The sequence below is a fragment of the Salvelinus fontinalis genome, chromosome 34 (genome assembly GCF_029448725.1).
Source record: "Salvelinus fontinalis isolate EN_2023a chromosome 34, ASM2944872v1, whole genome shotgun sequence".
Classification (NCBI taxonomy): domain Eukaryota; kingdom Metazoa; phylum Chordata; class Actinopteri; order Salmoniformes; family Salmonidae; genus Salvelinus; species Salvelinus fontinalis.
In genome coordinates, this window is record NC_074698.1 from 31,914,588 (window position 1) to 31,932,667 (window position 18,080).

The 18,080-nt window shown below is 47.9% G+C and overlaps 1 protein-coding gene across 8 annotated transcripts in view; it reads left to right on the top strand.

Annotated features, from left to right (window-relative positions):
• Positions 1 to 18,080, top strand: part of LOC129833736 (trinucleotide repeat-containing gene 18 protein-like) — a 74,210-nt gene that overhangs the window by 51,395 nt on the left and 4,735 nt on the right. For all 8 annotated transcript variants that reach the window (XM_055898520.1, XM_055898518.1, XM_055898523.1 and 5 more), the window contains 3 exons: positions 3,112 to 5,091; positions 8,195 to 8,270; positions 9,663 to 9,847. In XM_055898520.1, coding sequence (XP_055754495.1) covers positions 3,112 to 5,091; positions 8,195 to 8,270; positions 9,663 to 9,847 — 2,241 coding nt within the window. The remainder of the gene's footprint in view (positions 1 to 3,111; positions 5,092 to 8,194; positions 8,271 to 9,662; positions 9,848 to 18,080) is intronic.

The following is an 18,080-nucleotide window of genomic DNA, read 5'->3' on the forward strand; positions in this document are numbered from 1 at the left end:
TCTCTTCAAACCATACTGCCTTCAGGCTGAAATACCGTCTCATTTCAGTCTCTTCAAACCATACCGCCTTCAGGCTGAAATACCCGTCTCATTTCAGTCTCTTCAAACCATACCGCCTTCAGGCTGAAATACCGTCTCATTTCAGTCTCTTCAAACCATACTGCCTTCAGGCTGTAATACCCGTCTCATTTCAGTCCCTTCAAACCATACTGCCTTCAGGCTGAAATACCCGTCTCATTTCAGTCTCTTCAAACCATACTGCCTTCAGGCTGAAATACCGTCTCATTTCAGTCTCTTCAAACCAAACTGCCTTCAGGCTGAAATACCCGTCTCATTTCAGTCTCTTCAAACCATGCTGCCTTCAGGCTGAAATACCCGTCTCATTTCAGTCTCTTCAAACCATACTGCCTTCAGGCTGAAATACCGTCTCATTTCAGTCTCTTCAAACCATACTGCCTTCAGGCTGAAATACCGTCTCATTTCAGTCTCTTCAAACCATACCGCCTTCAGGCTGAAATACCCGTCTCATTTCAGTCTCTTCAAACCATACCGCCTTCAGGCTGAAATACCGTCTCATTTCAGTCTCTTCAAACCATACTGCCTTCAGGCTGAAATACCCGTCTCATTTCAGTCTCTTCAAACCATACTGCCTTCAGGCTGAAATACCCGTCTCATTTCAGTCTCTTCAAACCATACAGCCTTCAGGCTGAAATACCGTCTCATTTCAGTCTCTTCAAACCATACCGCCTTCAGGCTGAAATACCCGTCTCATTTCAGTCTCTTCAAACCATACCGCCTTCAGGCTGAAATACCCGTCTCATTTCAGTCTCTTCAAACCATACTGCCTTCAGGCTGAAATACCCGTCTCATTTCAGTCTCTTCAAACCATACCGCCTTCAGGCTGAAATACCGTCTCATTTCAGTCTCTTCAAACCATACTGCCTTCAGGCTGAAATACCGTCTCATTTCAGTCTCTTCAAACCATACTGCCTTCAGGCTGAAATACCGTCTCATTTCAGTCTCTTCAAACCATACTGCCTTCAGGCTGAAATACCGTCTCATTTCAGTCTCTTCAAACCATACTGCCTTCAGGCTGAAATACCCGTCTCATTTCAGTCTCTTCAAACCATACTGCCTTCAGGCTGAAATACCCGTCTCATTTCAGTCTCTTCAAACCATACTGCCTTCAGGCTGAAATACCCGTCTCATTTCAGTCTCTTCAAACCATACTGCCTTCAGGCTGAAATACCCGTCTCATTTCAGTCTCTTCAAACCATACTGCCTTCAGGCTGAAATACCCGTCTCATTTCAGTCTCTTCAAACCATACTGCCTTCAGGCTGAAATACCCGTCTCATTTCAGTCTCTTCAAACCATACTGCCTTCAGGCTGAAATACCGTCTCATTTCAGTCTCTTCAAACCATACTGCCTTCAGGCTGAAATACCGTCTCATTTCAGTCTCTTCAAACCATTCTGCCTTCAGGCTGAAATACCCGTCTCACTTCACTCTCTTCAAACCATACTGCCTTCAGGCTGAAATACCGTCTCATTTCAGTCTCTTCAAACCATACTGCCTTCAGGCTGAAATACCGTCTCATTTCAGTCTCTTCAAACCATACTGCCTTCAGGCTGAAATACCGTCTCATTTCAGTCTCTTCAAACCATACTGCCTTCAGGCTGAAATACCGTCTCATTTCAGTCTCTTCAAACCATACTGCCTTCAGGCTGAAATACCCATCTCATTTCAGTCTCTTCAAACCATGCTGCCTTCAGGCTGAAATACCCGTCTCATTTCAGTCTCTTCAAACCATACTGCCTTCAGGCTGAAATACCCGTCTCATTTCAGTCTCTTCAAACCATACTGCCTTCAGGCTGAAAAAACCGTCTCATTTCAGTCTCTTCAAACCATACTGCCTTCAGGCTGAAATACCGTCTCATTTCAGTCTCTTCAAACCATACTGCCTTCAGGCTGAAATACCCGTCTCATTTCAGTCTCTTCAAACCATACTGCCTTCAGGCTGAAATACCGTCTCATTTCAGTCTCTTCAAACCATACCGCCTTCAGGCTGAAATACCGTCTCATTTCAGTCTCTTCAAACCATACTGCCTTCAGGCTGAAATACCGTCTCATTTCAGTCTCTTCAAACCATACAGCCTTCAGGCTGAAATACCCGTCTCATTTCAGTCTCTTCAAACCATACTGCCTTCAGGCTGAAATACCCGTCTCATTTCAGTCTCTTCAAACCATACCGCCTTCAGATCAAAGTATTGATTTGTAATAGACTGTCTTAGCCCCAATAAAAAGACATTATTGATCACGTCATTATTGGTCTTTGATCACATCACTTTTTCTCCACGTGGTGGAGACACAAAAACAAGGTGCGTCAAAGTGGCGTCTCGGATGTTTTGGAGACCTGTTGTTACGTGATCTACTGTTGTTGTTGTTCTGACGGATAATAAATAAATAAAACGTGTTTTTTTTTTATTTCACCTTTTATTTAACCAGGTAGGCCAGATGAGAACACGTTCTCATTTACGACTGCGACCTGGCCAAGATAAAGCAAAGCAGTGCGACAAAAACAACATCACAGAGTTACACATGGAATAAACAAACATACAGTCAATAATACAGTAGAAAAGTCTATATACAGTGTGTGCAAATGAGGTAAGATAAGGGAGTTAAGGCAACAAATAGGCCATAGAGGCAAAATAATTACAATTTAGCAAATAAACACTGGAGTGATAGATGTGCAGAAGATGAATGTGCAAGTAGAGATACTGGGGTGCAAATGAGCAAAAAAATACATAATATGGGGATGAGGTAGATAGATGGGCTATTTACAGATGGGCTATGTACAGGTGCAGTGATCTGTGAGCTGCTCTGACAGCTGATGCTTAAAGTTAGTGAGGGAGATATGAGTCTCTAGCTTCAGAGATTTTTGCAGTTTGTTCCAGTCATTGGCAGCAGAGAACTGGAAGGAAAGGCGGCCAAAGGAGGTCTTGGCTTTGGGGGTGACCAGTGAAATATACCTTAAACATTCTACTCAGTAAATTGATGCATGTGGTGGTGTGTTCTGATGGGTGTGGTGTTTTTGTGATGTTTGTGTTCCAGAGAGGTTCTTCCTGCCAGTGTCGTTACCCCAGCCGCCCCTCCAACCCTCCTCCTTCCCCCCCAGCTCCACCCCCCAGAGTAGCTCCCGGGATGGGGGCAGGGACCGAGGCCGCGAGGAGAGGGAGAGAGAGGCGCCTCAGGAGGGGGGCAGGGATCGAGACAGACTCTACCGTGAGGAGAGGGAGGAGCCTCAGGAGGGGGGCAGGGATCGAGACAGACTCTACCGAGAGGATAGAGAGGAGCCTCAGGAGGGGGGCAGGGATCAAGACAGACTCTACCGTGAGGAGAGAGAGGAGCCTCAGGAGGGGGGCAGGGATCGAGACAGACTCTACCGTGAGGAGAGGGAGGAGCCTCAGGAGTCGGACAGAGACAGACCCTACCGCGAGGAGGGAGACAGAGGAGAGAGGGAGAGAGAGGAGCCTCAGCAGGGGGGCAGAGACAGACCCTACCGCGAGGAGAGAGACAGAGGAGAGAGGGACCGGTTGAGAGAGGAGTCTCGTCCATACAGTGTGGTAGATCTGACACGGGATGGGAGGAGTGGAGAGAGAGAACGCCACAGAGACCGAGAGAGAGAAAGAGAGGCTTTCCTCCACCACCCCTCTGCTCCTCCCCCCCTCCGGGGCTCCTCCTCTTCTGGGCGTTACCCAGAGACTGAAGACACACCCATTCGCTCCCCCAGCCCTAACCCCAGCCCCCCCACACACACAGACAGGCTGAGGAAGACTGAATCTACCTATAGCGGTGGACTCCTCCCTGGCCCCACCTACCCTGCACACCGGGAGCCTATCAGGGAACAGCGTGTGAGCGCGCCCACTTACGTGCCTTCTGTGGAGGTCTACGATGAGCAGATCGGCCCGATTCAGATCGCTTCGCAGGCCAGGGACAAACACGACAAACAGAGAGAGAGGGAGAGAGAAAGGGAGAGGGAGAGAGAAAGGGAGAGGGAGAGAGAAAGGGAGAGGGAGAGAGAAAGGGAGAGGGAGAGAGAACGCGAGAGAGAGAGGTTTCCTGAAAAGACTCTATTGGACCGTCGTGCTTCTCTTCCTGGTGATTTGTCCAATCAGAGAGAGCGGGAGGAGGGCTCTGTGATCTGCTCCAACGGTTCGGCTCTGAAACGAGACGGTTACGTCAGACAATCAGGGTTCAGCCCGGACCCCAGGGACACTCCAAAACATGCCATCCGATTGGGCTTGGAGCGGGTGGGGGAAGGGCCTAAATGGAACCCCATCAGCCCATTGGCCAACTACGCCACCAGTCATATGGCAGCTCTGGCCTCCCAGCACAGACACACACACGTTCAACCCTCACACCATAACCAGCAGGAACTCAACAGACCCCCATCCAACCCCCACACACCCCAACACTCACACCATAACCAGCAGGAACTCAACAGACCCCCATCCAACCCCCACACACCCCAACCCTCACACCATAACCAGCAGGAACTCAACAGACCCCCATCCAACCCCCACACACCCCAACACAGACGCACACATTCCCCCCACCCTCTGCCCCAACCCCAGAGGGCAGAGGAGGGACAGAGGCGCTACTTGGACACCTCAGCCCTGTACCGCCCAGTGGGGGGAAGGAGAGGCAGCGGGGGAGGAGGGTCCGAGGGGGGAGCAGAAGGAGGAGAGGTGTCGGCCATGCAGAGTCTAATCAAATACAGCGGGACCTTCCCACCTGAACGGCAGGGGTCCTTCGGTCAGAACACGGACAACCAAGCCGCGTTCGGAGGGCTGGCGTTCATGAGACTGGAGGGGGGAGGAGGAGGAGGAGGAGGAGCGGGTGGGAGGCTGATGAAGAGAGAGCGGGAGCGCCCCGACAGCACCCGGGCGTTGGGACGCGTCGAGGGGCCAGGCGAGGGTGGGGGAGAGCTCCGGCACCCTCCTGTCGGGATAGCTGTGGCCGTGGCCAGACAGAGGGACAGTAGCAATACAAACTCACAGAGACCTCTAGTACCGCACGCAGGGGTTAAAGGTGAGACTGGCTATTTATTTACATCTTATTCCAAGGGGACAACTGGGGTTTAGATATGGGGGGGGGACAAACATTATTATTTTTTTTTACATTTAACCTCTCTGGGATATGTGGGACGTGCTAGCGTCCCGCATGGCCAACATCTAGTGAAAATGCAGAGCGCCAAATTCAAATAAATCACTATTAAAAATTTAACTTTCTTAAAATCACACATGCAATACACCAAATTTTAAAGCTACACTTGTTGTGAATCCAGCCAACGTGTCAGATTTCAAAAAGGCTTTACGACGAAAGCACACCGAACGATTATGTTAGGTCAGTACCTAATCACAGAAAAACACAAGCCATTTTTCCAGCCAAAGATAGTCACAAAAAAGTCACAAAAAGCAGAAATAGAGATAAAAATGAATCACTAACCTTTGATGATCTTCATCAGATGACACTCATAGGACTTCATGTTACACAATACATGTATGTTTTGTTCGATAAAGTTCATATTTATATCCCAAAATCTTAGTTTACATTGGCGCGTTACGTTCAGTCATGTTTTGCTTCCAGAACATCCGGTGATTTTGCAGAGAGTCACATCGATTTACAGAAATACTCATAATAAACGTTGATGAAATTCCTTTGTCTGTAGAAAATGCAATGGAACGCAAGTTAACTCTCACGTGAACTCTCACGTCATGGCACTCTGCCAGACCACGGACTCATTCCCCCCGCCGTTACAGTAGAAGCATCAAACAAGGTTCTAAAGACTGTTGACATCTAGTGGAAGCTTTAGGAAGTACAACATGACCCCATTTCCACTGTATCTTGGATAGGCAAAGGGTTGAAAAACTACAAACCTCAGATTTCCCACTTCCTGGTTGGATTTTTTCCTCAGGTTTTTGCCTGCCATATGAGTTCTGTTATACTCACAGACATCATTCAAACAGTTTTAGAAACTTCAGAGTGTTTTCTATCCAAATCTACTAATTATATGCATATTCTAGCTTTTAGGCCTGAGTAGCAGGTAGTTTACTCTGGGCACCCTTTTTATCCAAGCTACTCAATACTGCCCCCCCCTGTCCCAGAGAAGTTAAGACACTTCCTACAGTTCTACACAGTTCTTCCACATGACTCATTATGCCTCTCATGTGGGGGCTATATGGGGGTCTGTATGGGGGGGGGGCTATAGGGGGGGCTATATGAGGTGGCTATAGGGGGGCGGCTATATGGTAGGGGCTGTATGGGGGTCAAAAGGGGGGGGATATATGAGGTGGCTATAGTGGGAGTCCTATAGGGGGGGGCTATAGGGTGTGGCTATGGGGGGGCTCTATGGGGGGTCTGTATGAGGGTCTGTATGGGGGGCTATAGGGGTCTGTATGGGGGGCTAGGGGGGGGCTATATGAGGTGGCTATGTTGGGGGCTATAGGGGGAGTGCTATAGGGGGGTCTGTATGGGGGGGCTATATGAGGGTCTGTATGGGGGGGCTATATGGGGGGCTGTATGAGGGGCTATATGGGGGTCTGTATGGGGGTGCTATAGGGGTCTGTATGGGGGGCTGTGGGGGGGCTATATGAGGTGGCTATGTTGGGGGCTATAGGAGGAGTGCTATATGGGGGGGCTATAGGGTGTGGCTATGGGGGGGCTGCATTGGGCTGCTAAATGGGGGGGCTATATGGGGTGGCTATAGGGGTAGTGCTATAGGGGGAGTGCTATATGGGGGGGCTATAGGGGGGGGGGGGCTATAGGGGGAGTGCTATATGGGGGGGCTATAGGGTGTGGTTGTATGGGGCTGCTATATGGGGGGGCTATAGGGTGTGGCTATAGGGGGGGGCTATATGGGGGGGCTGTGTAGGGCTGCTATATGGGGCTACTATACGGGGGGCTATTTGGAAAACCCAGTATAAGTTGAAGGATATGTCTTCACCATCATTAGTGAAGCTATTTCAGTAGAAGGTGAAGGATATGTTTTCATCATTAATGAAGCTATTTCAGTATAAGTTGAAAGATATGTCTTCACCATCATTAATGAAGCTATTTCAGTATAAGTTGAAGGATATGTCTTCAGCATCATTAATGAAGCTATTTCAGGATAAGTTGAAGGATATGTCTTCACCATCATTAATGAAATTATTATAAGGCCTATTTGGTGAGGGCTATATAGGGGGGGCTGTATGGGGGAGTGCTATAGGGGGGGGGGGGCTGTATGGGGGGCTATTTGGAAAACCTAGTATAAGTTGAAGGATATGTCTTCACCATCATTAATGAAGCTATTTCAGGATAAGTTGAAGGATATGTCTTCACCATCATTAGTGAAGCTATTTCAGTATAAGTTGACGGATATGTCTTCAGCATCATTAATGAAGCTATTTCAAGGCCAACGTTAAGAAGCCACAATAGATGAAGACGGAATTTTGTCCCACTGAACAGAAATATAAACGCCACGTGTAAAGTGTTGGTCCCGTGTTTCATGAGGCGAAATAAAATAATAAAATAATAACAATAATAATAATAAAATACCCCATTCGCACAAAAAGCTTCTTTCTCTCAAATTTGGTGCAATTTTTATTTTTATTTACATCCCTGTTAGTGAGCATTTCTCCCTTTCCAAGATAATCCACCCACCTGACAGGTGTGGCATATCAAGAAGCTGATTAAAACACGCATGATCATTACACAGGTGCACCTTGTGCTGGGGACAATAAAAGGTCACTCTAAAAATGTGCAGTTTTGTCACACAACACAATGACACACATTTTCTCAAGTTTGTATTTAAAAAAATATATATATATTTCTTATGTTTCTGTAATTATAATATATATTTATTTATTTATTTTTGTTACTTTTATCCCCTTTTTCTCCACCATTTCCTGATATCTAATTGGTCGTCCAACAGATGCATATCTGTATTCCCAGTCATGTGAAATCCATAGATTACGGCCTAATTCATTTATTTAAATTGACCGATTTTCCGTATGAACTGTAAGTCGGGTAATTGTTGTATGTTGCATTTGATATTTTAGTGTATTTTTTAAAATACCAGGATATCACCAAATCTACTGTTATTGAAGCAGTGCATTATGGATCACTGTGTTCTATTCTGTCGTCCAAACAGACGAGGAGCGGGGGGACGAGCGAGCCCGTCACCGTGGCGATAGACTGGGGTGCCTGGAGCAGGAGAAGTTGCTCAGGTTAGGGGGCGTGACCAACGACTCACCTTTACGAAAGGCTGCAGTGAACACAGTCTGTCACATTTTCTGACCTGCAACCTGTTAGGAAACTGTAGATATTATTCATATAACCTGTTAGGAAACTGTAAATATTATTCATATAACCTGTTCGTTGATTCCCTGGTGGAGTTGATTCCCTGGTGGAGTTGATTCCCTGGTGGAGTTGATTCCCTGGTCATATAACCTGTTAGGAAACTGTAGATATTATTCATATAACCTGTTAGGAAACTGTAGATATTATTCATATAACCTGTTAGGAAACTGTAGATATTATTCATATAACCTGTTAGGAAACTGTAGATATTATTCATATAACCTGTTCGTTGATTCCCTGGTGGGGTTAGGAGTTGATTCCCTGGTGGGGTTAGGAGTTGATTCCCTGGTTGGGTTAGGAGTTGATTCCCTGGTTGGGTTAGGAGTTGATTCCCTGGTTGGGTTAGGAGTTGATTCCCTGGTTGGGTTAGGAGTTGATTCCCTGGTTGGGTTAGGAGTTGATTCCCTGGTTGGGTTAGGAGTTGATTCCCTGGTTGGGTTAGGAGTTGATTCTCTGGTTGGGTTAGGAGTTGATTCTCTGGTTGGGTTAGGAGTTGATTCTCTGGTTGGGTTAGGAGTTGATTCTCTGGTTGGGTTAGGAGTTGATTCTCTGGTTGGGTTAGGAGTTGATTCCCTGGTGGGGTTAGGAGTTGATTCCCTGGTGGGGTTAGGAGTTGATTCCCTGGTGGGGTTAGGAGTTGATTCCCTGGTGGGGTTAGGAGTTGATTCCCTGGTGGGGTTAGGAGTTGATTCCCTGGTGGGGTTAGGAGTTGATTCCCTGGTGGGGTTAGGAGTTGATTCCCTGGTTGGGTTAGGAGTTGATTCCCTGGTGGGGTTAGGAGTTGATTCCCTGGTGGGGTTAGGAGTTGATTCCCTGGTGGGGTTAGGAGTTGATTCCCTGGTGGGGTTAGGAGTTGATTCCCCGGTGGGGTTAGGAGTCGATTCCCCGGTGGGGTTAGGAGTCGATTCCCCGGTGGGGTTAGGAGTCGATTCCCCGGTGGGGTTAGGAGTCGATTCCCCGGTGGGGTTAGGAGTCGATTCCCCGGTGGGGTTAGGAGTCGATTCCCCGGTGGGGTTAGGAGTCGATTCCCCGGTGGGGTTAGGAGTCGATTCCCCGGTGGGGTTAGGAGTCGATTCCCTGGTTGGGGTTAGGAGTCGATTCCCTGGTTGGGGTTAGGAGTTGATTCCCTGGTTGTGTTGATTCTCTAGTCCATGTAATGTGTGTACTCTATCATTCCCTATCAAGGATGGATATAAAGAGTGTTATGAATTAGATGTTTTTAAATTAGTGTGTGTGTGTGTGTGTGTGTGTGTGTCCAGAGAGAGTAAGGAGCTGGCAGAGTTCACGCAGATGCATCCCCCCCTGGTGTCCAGCGCCCTGACCTCTAACCTCATGGTGACTGGAGGCTCCGCCCGCTGGCCCCACGACCCCTCCCCCCTGACCTCTCACCACTGGATGCCCCGTCAAGGAGCACCGCCCATCTGGCTGTCGGGATCCCCCTACGGTACACCCACTATACCCACTACACACCCCCTATACCCACTACGGTACACCCACTATACCCACTACACACCCCCTATACCCACTACACACCCCCTATACCCACTACACACCCACTATACCCACTACACACCCCCTATACCCACTACGGTACACCCACTATACCCACTACACACCCCCTATACCCACTACGGTACACCCACTATACCCACTACACACCAACTACGGTACACCCACTATAGCCACTACGGTACCTCCACTATACCCACTACGGTACACCCACTATACCCACTACGGTACACCCACTATACCCACTACACACCCCCTATACCCACTACGGTACACCCACTATACCCACTACACACCAACTACGGTACACCCACTATAGCCACTACGGTACCTCCACTATACCCACTACGGTACACCCACTATACTCACTACGGTACACCCACTATACCCACTACACACCAACTACGGTACACCCACTATACCCACTACACACCCCTTTTACCCCCTACGGTACACCCACTATACCCACTACACACCCCTTTTACCCCCTACGGTACACCCACTATACCCACTACACACCCCTTTTACCCCCTACGGTACACCCACTATACCCACTACACACCCCTTTTACCCCCTACGGTACACCCACTATACCCCCTACGGTACACCCACTATACCCACTACACACCCCTTTTACCCCCTACGGTACACCCACTATACCCACTACACACCCCTTTTACCCCCTACGGTACACCCACTATACCCACTACACACCCCCTATACCCACTACGGTACACCCACTATACCCACTACGGTACACCCACTATACCCACTACACACCCACTATACCCCCTACGGTACACCCACTATACCCACTACACACCCCCTATACCCACTACGGTACACCCACTATACCCACTACACACCCCCTATACCCACTACGGTACACCCACTATACCCACTACACACCCACTATACCCACTACACACCCCCTATACCCCCTACGGTACACCCACTATACCCACTACACACCCCCTATACCCCCTACGGTACACCCACTATACCCACTACACACCCACTATACCCACTACACACCCCCTATACCCCCTACGGTACACCCACTATACCCACTACGGTACACCCACTATACCCACTACACACCCCCTATACCCACTACGGTACACCCACTATACCCACTACACACCAACTACGGTACACCCACTATACCCACTACACACCCCCTATACCCCCTACGGTACACCCACTATACCCACTACACACCCCCTATACCCCCTACGGTACACCCACTATACCCACTACACACCCCCTATACCCACTACGGTACACCCACTATACCCACTACACACCCCCTATACCCACTACGGTACACCCCCTATACCCACTACGGTACACCCACTATACCCACTACACACCAACTACGGTACACCCACTATAGCCACTACGGTACCTCCACTATACCCACTACGGTACACCCACTATACTCACTACGGTACACCCACTATACTCACTACACACCACCTACCGTACACCCACTATACCCACTACACACCCCCTATACCCACTACGGTACACCCACTAACTCACTACACACCACCTACCGTACACCCCCTATACCCACTACACACCCCCTATACCCACTACGGTACACCCACTATACCCACTACGGTACACCCACAATACCCACTACACACCCCTTTTACCCCCTACGGTACACCCACTATACCCACTACACACCCCTTTTACCCCCTACGGTACACCCACTATACCCCCTACGGTACACCCACTATACCCACTACACACCCCTTTTACCCCCTACGGTACACCCACTATACCCACTACACACCCCTTTTACCCCCTACGGTACACCCACTATACCCCCTACGGTACACCCACTATACCCACTACACATCCACTATACCCACTACACACCCCCTATACCCCCTACGGTACACCCACTATACCCACTACACACCCCCTATACCCACTACGGTACACCCACTATACCCCCTACGGTATACCCACTATACCCCCTACGGTACACCCACTATACCCACTACACACCCCCTTTACCCACTACGGTACACCCACTATACCCACTACACACCCCCTTTACCCCCTACGGTACACCCACTATACCCACTACACACCCCCTATACCCACTACACACCCCCTACGGTACACCCCCTATACCCACAACGGTATACCCACTACACACCCCCTATACCCACTACACACCCCCTATACCCACTACACACCCCCTATACCCACTACACCCCCTACGGTACACCCACTATACCCACTAAACACCCACTATACCCACTACACACCCACTATACCCACTACACACCCCCTATACCCAGTACGGTACACTCACTATACCCCCTACACACCCACAATACCCACTACACACCCCCTATACCCACTACGGTACACCCACTATACCCCTTACGGTATACCCACTAAACACCCACTATACCCACTACACACCCACTATACCCACTACACACCCCCTATACCCAGTACGGTACACTCACTATACCCCCTACACACCCACAATACCCACTACACACCCCCTATACCCCCTACGGTACACCCACTATACCCCCTATACCCACTACACACCACCTACGGTACACCCACTATACCCCTTACGGTACACCCACTATACCCACTACACACCCACTATACCCACTACGGTACACCCACTATACCCCTTACGGTACACCCACTATACCCCTTACGGTACACCCACTATACCCCCTACGGTACACCCACTATACCCCCTACGGTACACCCACTATACCCACTACACACCACCTACGGTACACCCACTATACCCACTACGGTACACCCACTATACCCACTACGGTACACCCACTATACCCACTACGTTACACCCACTATACCCACTACGGTACACCCACTATACCCCCTACGGTACACCCACTATACCCCCTACGGTACACCCACTATACCCCCTACGGTACACCCACTATACCCACTACGGTACACCCACTATACCCACTACGGTACACCCACTATACCCACTACGGTACACCCACTACACACCACCTACGGTACACCCACTATACCCACTACGGTACACCCACTATACCCCCTACACACCCACTATACCCCCTACACACCCACTATACCCCCTACACACCCACTATACCCACTACGGTACACCCACTATACCCACTACGGTACATCCACTATACCCACTACGGTACACCCACTATACCCACTACGGTACACCCACTATACCCACTACGGTACACCCACTATACCCACTATACACACCACACACACACTATATCCACTATACCCACTACACACCCACTATACACACTATATCCACTATACCCACTACACACCCCCTACGGTACACCCATTACACACACACACACACACACACACACACTATACCCATTACACACACACACACTATACCCATAACACACACACACACACACACACACACACACACACACACACACACACACACACACACACACACACACACTATACCCATTACACACACACACACACTATACCCATTACACACACACACACACACTATACCCATTACACACACACACACACTATACCCATTACACACACACTATACCCATTACACACACACACACACTATACCCATTACACACACACACACACTATACCCATTACACACACACACACTATACCCATTACACACACACACACTATACCCATTACACACACACACACACACACACTATACCCATTACACACACACACACACACACACTATACCCATAACACACACACACACTATACCCATTACACACACACACACACACTATACCCATTACACACACACACACACACTATACCCATTACACACACACACACACACTATACCCACTACACACACACACTATACCCATTACACACACACACACACTATACCCATTACACACACACACACACACACACACACACACACACACACTATACCCATTACACACACACTATACCCACTACACACACACACACACTATACCCACTACACACACACACTATACGCACTACACACACACTATACCCACTACACACACACACACACACACACTATACCCACAGCACACACACACACACTATACCCACTACACACACACACACACACACTATACCCACTACACACACACACACACACTATACCCATTACACACACACACACACACTATACCCATTACACACACACACACACACTATACCCATTACACACACACACACACTATACCCATTACACACACACACACACACTATACCCATTACACACACACACACACACACTATACCCATTACACACACACACACACACACACTATACTCATTACACACACACACACACACACACACTATACCCATTACACACACACACACACACACTATACCCATTACACACACACACACACACTATACCCATTACACACACACACACACTATACCCATTACACACACACACACACTATACCCATTACACACACACACACACACACTATACCCATTACACACACACACACACACACTATACCCATTACACACACACACACACACACTATACCCATTACACACACACACACACACACACACACTATACCCACTACACACACACACACACACACACACACTATACCCACAACACACACACACACACTATACCCACTACACACACACACACACACTATACCCATTACACACACACACACACACACTATACCCATTACACACACACACACACTATACCCATTACACACACACACACACTATACCCATTACACACACACACACACACTATACCCATTACACACACACACACACACACACACTATACCCATTACACACACACACACACACACACACTATACTCATAACACACACACACACACACACACACTATACCCATTACACACACACACACACACACTATACCCATTACACACACACACACACACACACTATACCCATTACACACACACACACACACACTATACCCATTACACACACACACACACTATACCCATTACACACACACACACACTATACCCATTACACACACACACACACTATACCCATTACACACACACACACACACTATACCCATTACACACACACACACACACACTATACCCATTACACACACACACACACACACTATACCCATTACACACACACACACACACACACTATACCCATTACACACACACACACACACACACACTATACCCATTACACACACACACTATACCCACTACACACACACACTATACCCACTACACACACACACACACACTATACCCACTACACACACACACTATACCCACTACACACACACACTATACCCACTACACACACACACACACACACACACACTATACCCACTACACACACACTATACCCATTACACACACACACACACACACACACACTATACCCACTACACACACACACTATACCCATTACACACACACACACACACACACACACTATACCCACTACACACACACAAACTAGAGGTCGACCGATTATAATTTTTCAACGCCGATACCAATTATTGGAGGACCAAAAAAGACGATACCGATTAATCGGCCGATTTTTATTTTAAATGACAATTACAACAATACTGAACGAACACTTATTTTAACTTGATATAATACATCAATAAAATCTATTTAGCCTCAAATAAATAATGAAACATGATCAATTTGGTTTAAATAATGCAAAAACAAAGTGTTGGAGAAGAAAGTAAAAGTGCAATATGTGCCATGTAAGAAAGCTAACGTTTAAGTTCCTTGCTCAGAACATGAGAACAAATGAAAGCTGGTGGTTCCTTTTAACATGAGTCTTCAATATTCCCACGTAAGAAGTTTTAAGTTGTAGTTATTATAGGAATTATAGGACTATTTCTCTCTATACCATTTGTATTTCATTAACCGTTGACTATTGGATGTTCTAATAGGCACTTTAGTATTGCCAGTGTAACAGTATAGCTTCCGTCCCTCTCTTCGCTCCTACCTGGGCTCGAACCAGGAACACATCGACAACAGCCACCCTCGAAGCAGCGTTACCCACGCAGAGCAAGGGGAACAACCACTCCAAGTCTCAGAGCGAGTGACGTTTGAAATGCTATTAGCGCGCACCCCGCTAACTAGCTAGCCATTTCACATCGGTTACACCAGCCTCATCTCAGGAGTTGATAGGCTTGAAGTCATAAACAGCAGAGCTGCTGGCAAAACGGAGGAAAGTGCTGTTTGAATGAATGCTTACGAGCCTGCTGGTGCCTACCATCGCTCAGACTGACTGCTCTATCAAATCATAGACTTAGTTATAACATAATAACACACAGAAATACGAGCCTTAGGTCATTAATATGGTCCAATCCGGAAACTATCATCTCGAAAACAAAACGTTTATTCTTTTAGTGAAATACGGAACCGTTCTGTATTTTATCTAACGGGTGGCATCCATAAGTCTAAATATTCCTGTTACATTGCACAACCTTCAATGTTATGTCATAATTACGTAAAATTCAGGGAAATTAGGCAGCCCAAACTGTTGCATATACCCTGACTCTGCGTCCAATGAACGCAAGAGAAGTGACACAATTTCACCTGGTTAATATTGCCTGCTAACCTGGATTTCTTTTAGCTAAATATGCAGGTTTAAAAATATATACTTCTGTGTATTGGTTTTAAGAAAGGCATTGATGTTTATGGTTAGGTACACGTTGGAGCAACGATACGCACTGCATCGATTATATGCAACGCAGCACACGCTAGATAAACTAGTAATATCATCAACCATGTGTAGTTAACTAGATAAACTAGTAATATCATCAACCATGTGTAGTTAACTAGTGATTATGATTGATTGATTTTTATAAGATAAGTTTAATGCTAGCTAGCAACTTACATACCTTGGCTTACTGCATTGGCGTAACAGGCAGGCTCCTCGTGGAGTGCAATGTAATCAGGTGGTTAGAGCGTTGGACTAGTTAACTGTAAGGCTGCTAGATTGAATCCCCCGAGCTGACAAGGTGAAAATCTGTCGTTCTGCCCCTGAACGAGGCAGTTAACCCATCGTTCCCCGGTAGGCTGCCAGTTAACACACTGTTCCCCAGTAGACTGACAGTTAACCCACCGTTCCCTGGTAGACTGACAGTTAACCCACTGTTCCTAGACCAGTTAACCCACTGTTCCCTGGTAGGCTGACAGTTAACCCACTGTTCCTGACCAGTTAACCCACTGTTCCCCAGTAGACTGACAGTTAACCCACTGTTCCCCAGTAGACTGACAGTTAACCCACTGTTCCTAGACCAGTTAACCCACTGTTCCCCGGTAGGCTGACAGTTAACCCACTGTTCCTAGACCAGTTAACCCACTGTTCCTAGACCAGTTAACCCACTGTTCCTAGACCAGTTAACCCACTGTTCCTAGACCAGTTAACCCACTGTTCCTAGACCAGTTAACCCACCGTTCCCCGGTAGGCTGACAGTTAACCCACTGTTCCCCAGTAGACTGACAGTTAACCCACTGTTCCTAGACCAGTTAACCCACTGTTCCCCAGTAGACTGACAGTTAACCCACTGTTCCCTGGTAGACTGACAGTTAACCCACTGTTCCTAGACCAGTTAACCCACTGTTCCTAGACCAGTTAACCCACTGTTCCTAGACCAGTTAACCCACTGTTCCTAGACCAGTTAACCCACCGTTCCCCGGTAGGCTGACAGTTAACCCACTGTTCCCCGGTAGGCTGACAGTTAACCCACTGTTCCTAGACCAGTTAACCCACTGTTCCTAGACCAGTTAACCCACTGTTCCTAGACCAGTTAATCCACTGTTCCTAGACCAGTTAACCCACTGTTCCCCAGTAGGCTGACAGTTAACCCACCGTTCCCCGGTAGGCTGACAGTTAACCCACTGTTCCCCGGTAGGCTGACAGTTAACCCACTGTTCCCCGGTAGGCTGACAGTTAACCCACTGTTCCCCGGTAGGCTGACAGTTAACCCACTGTTCCCCGGTAGGCTGACAGTTAACCCACTGTTCCCCGGTAGGCTGACAGTTAACCCACTGTTCCCCGGTAGGCTGACAGTTAACCCACTGTTCCCCGGTAGACTGACAGTTAACCCACCGTTCCCCGGTAGGCTGACAGTTAACCCACTG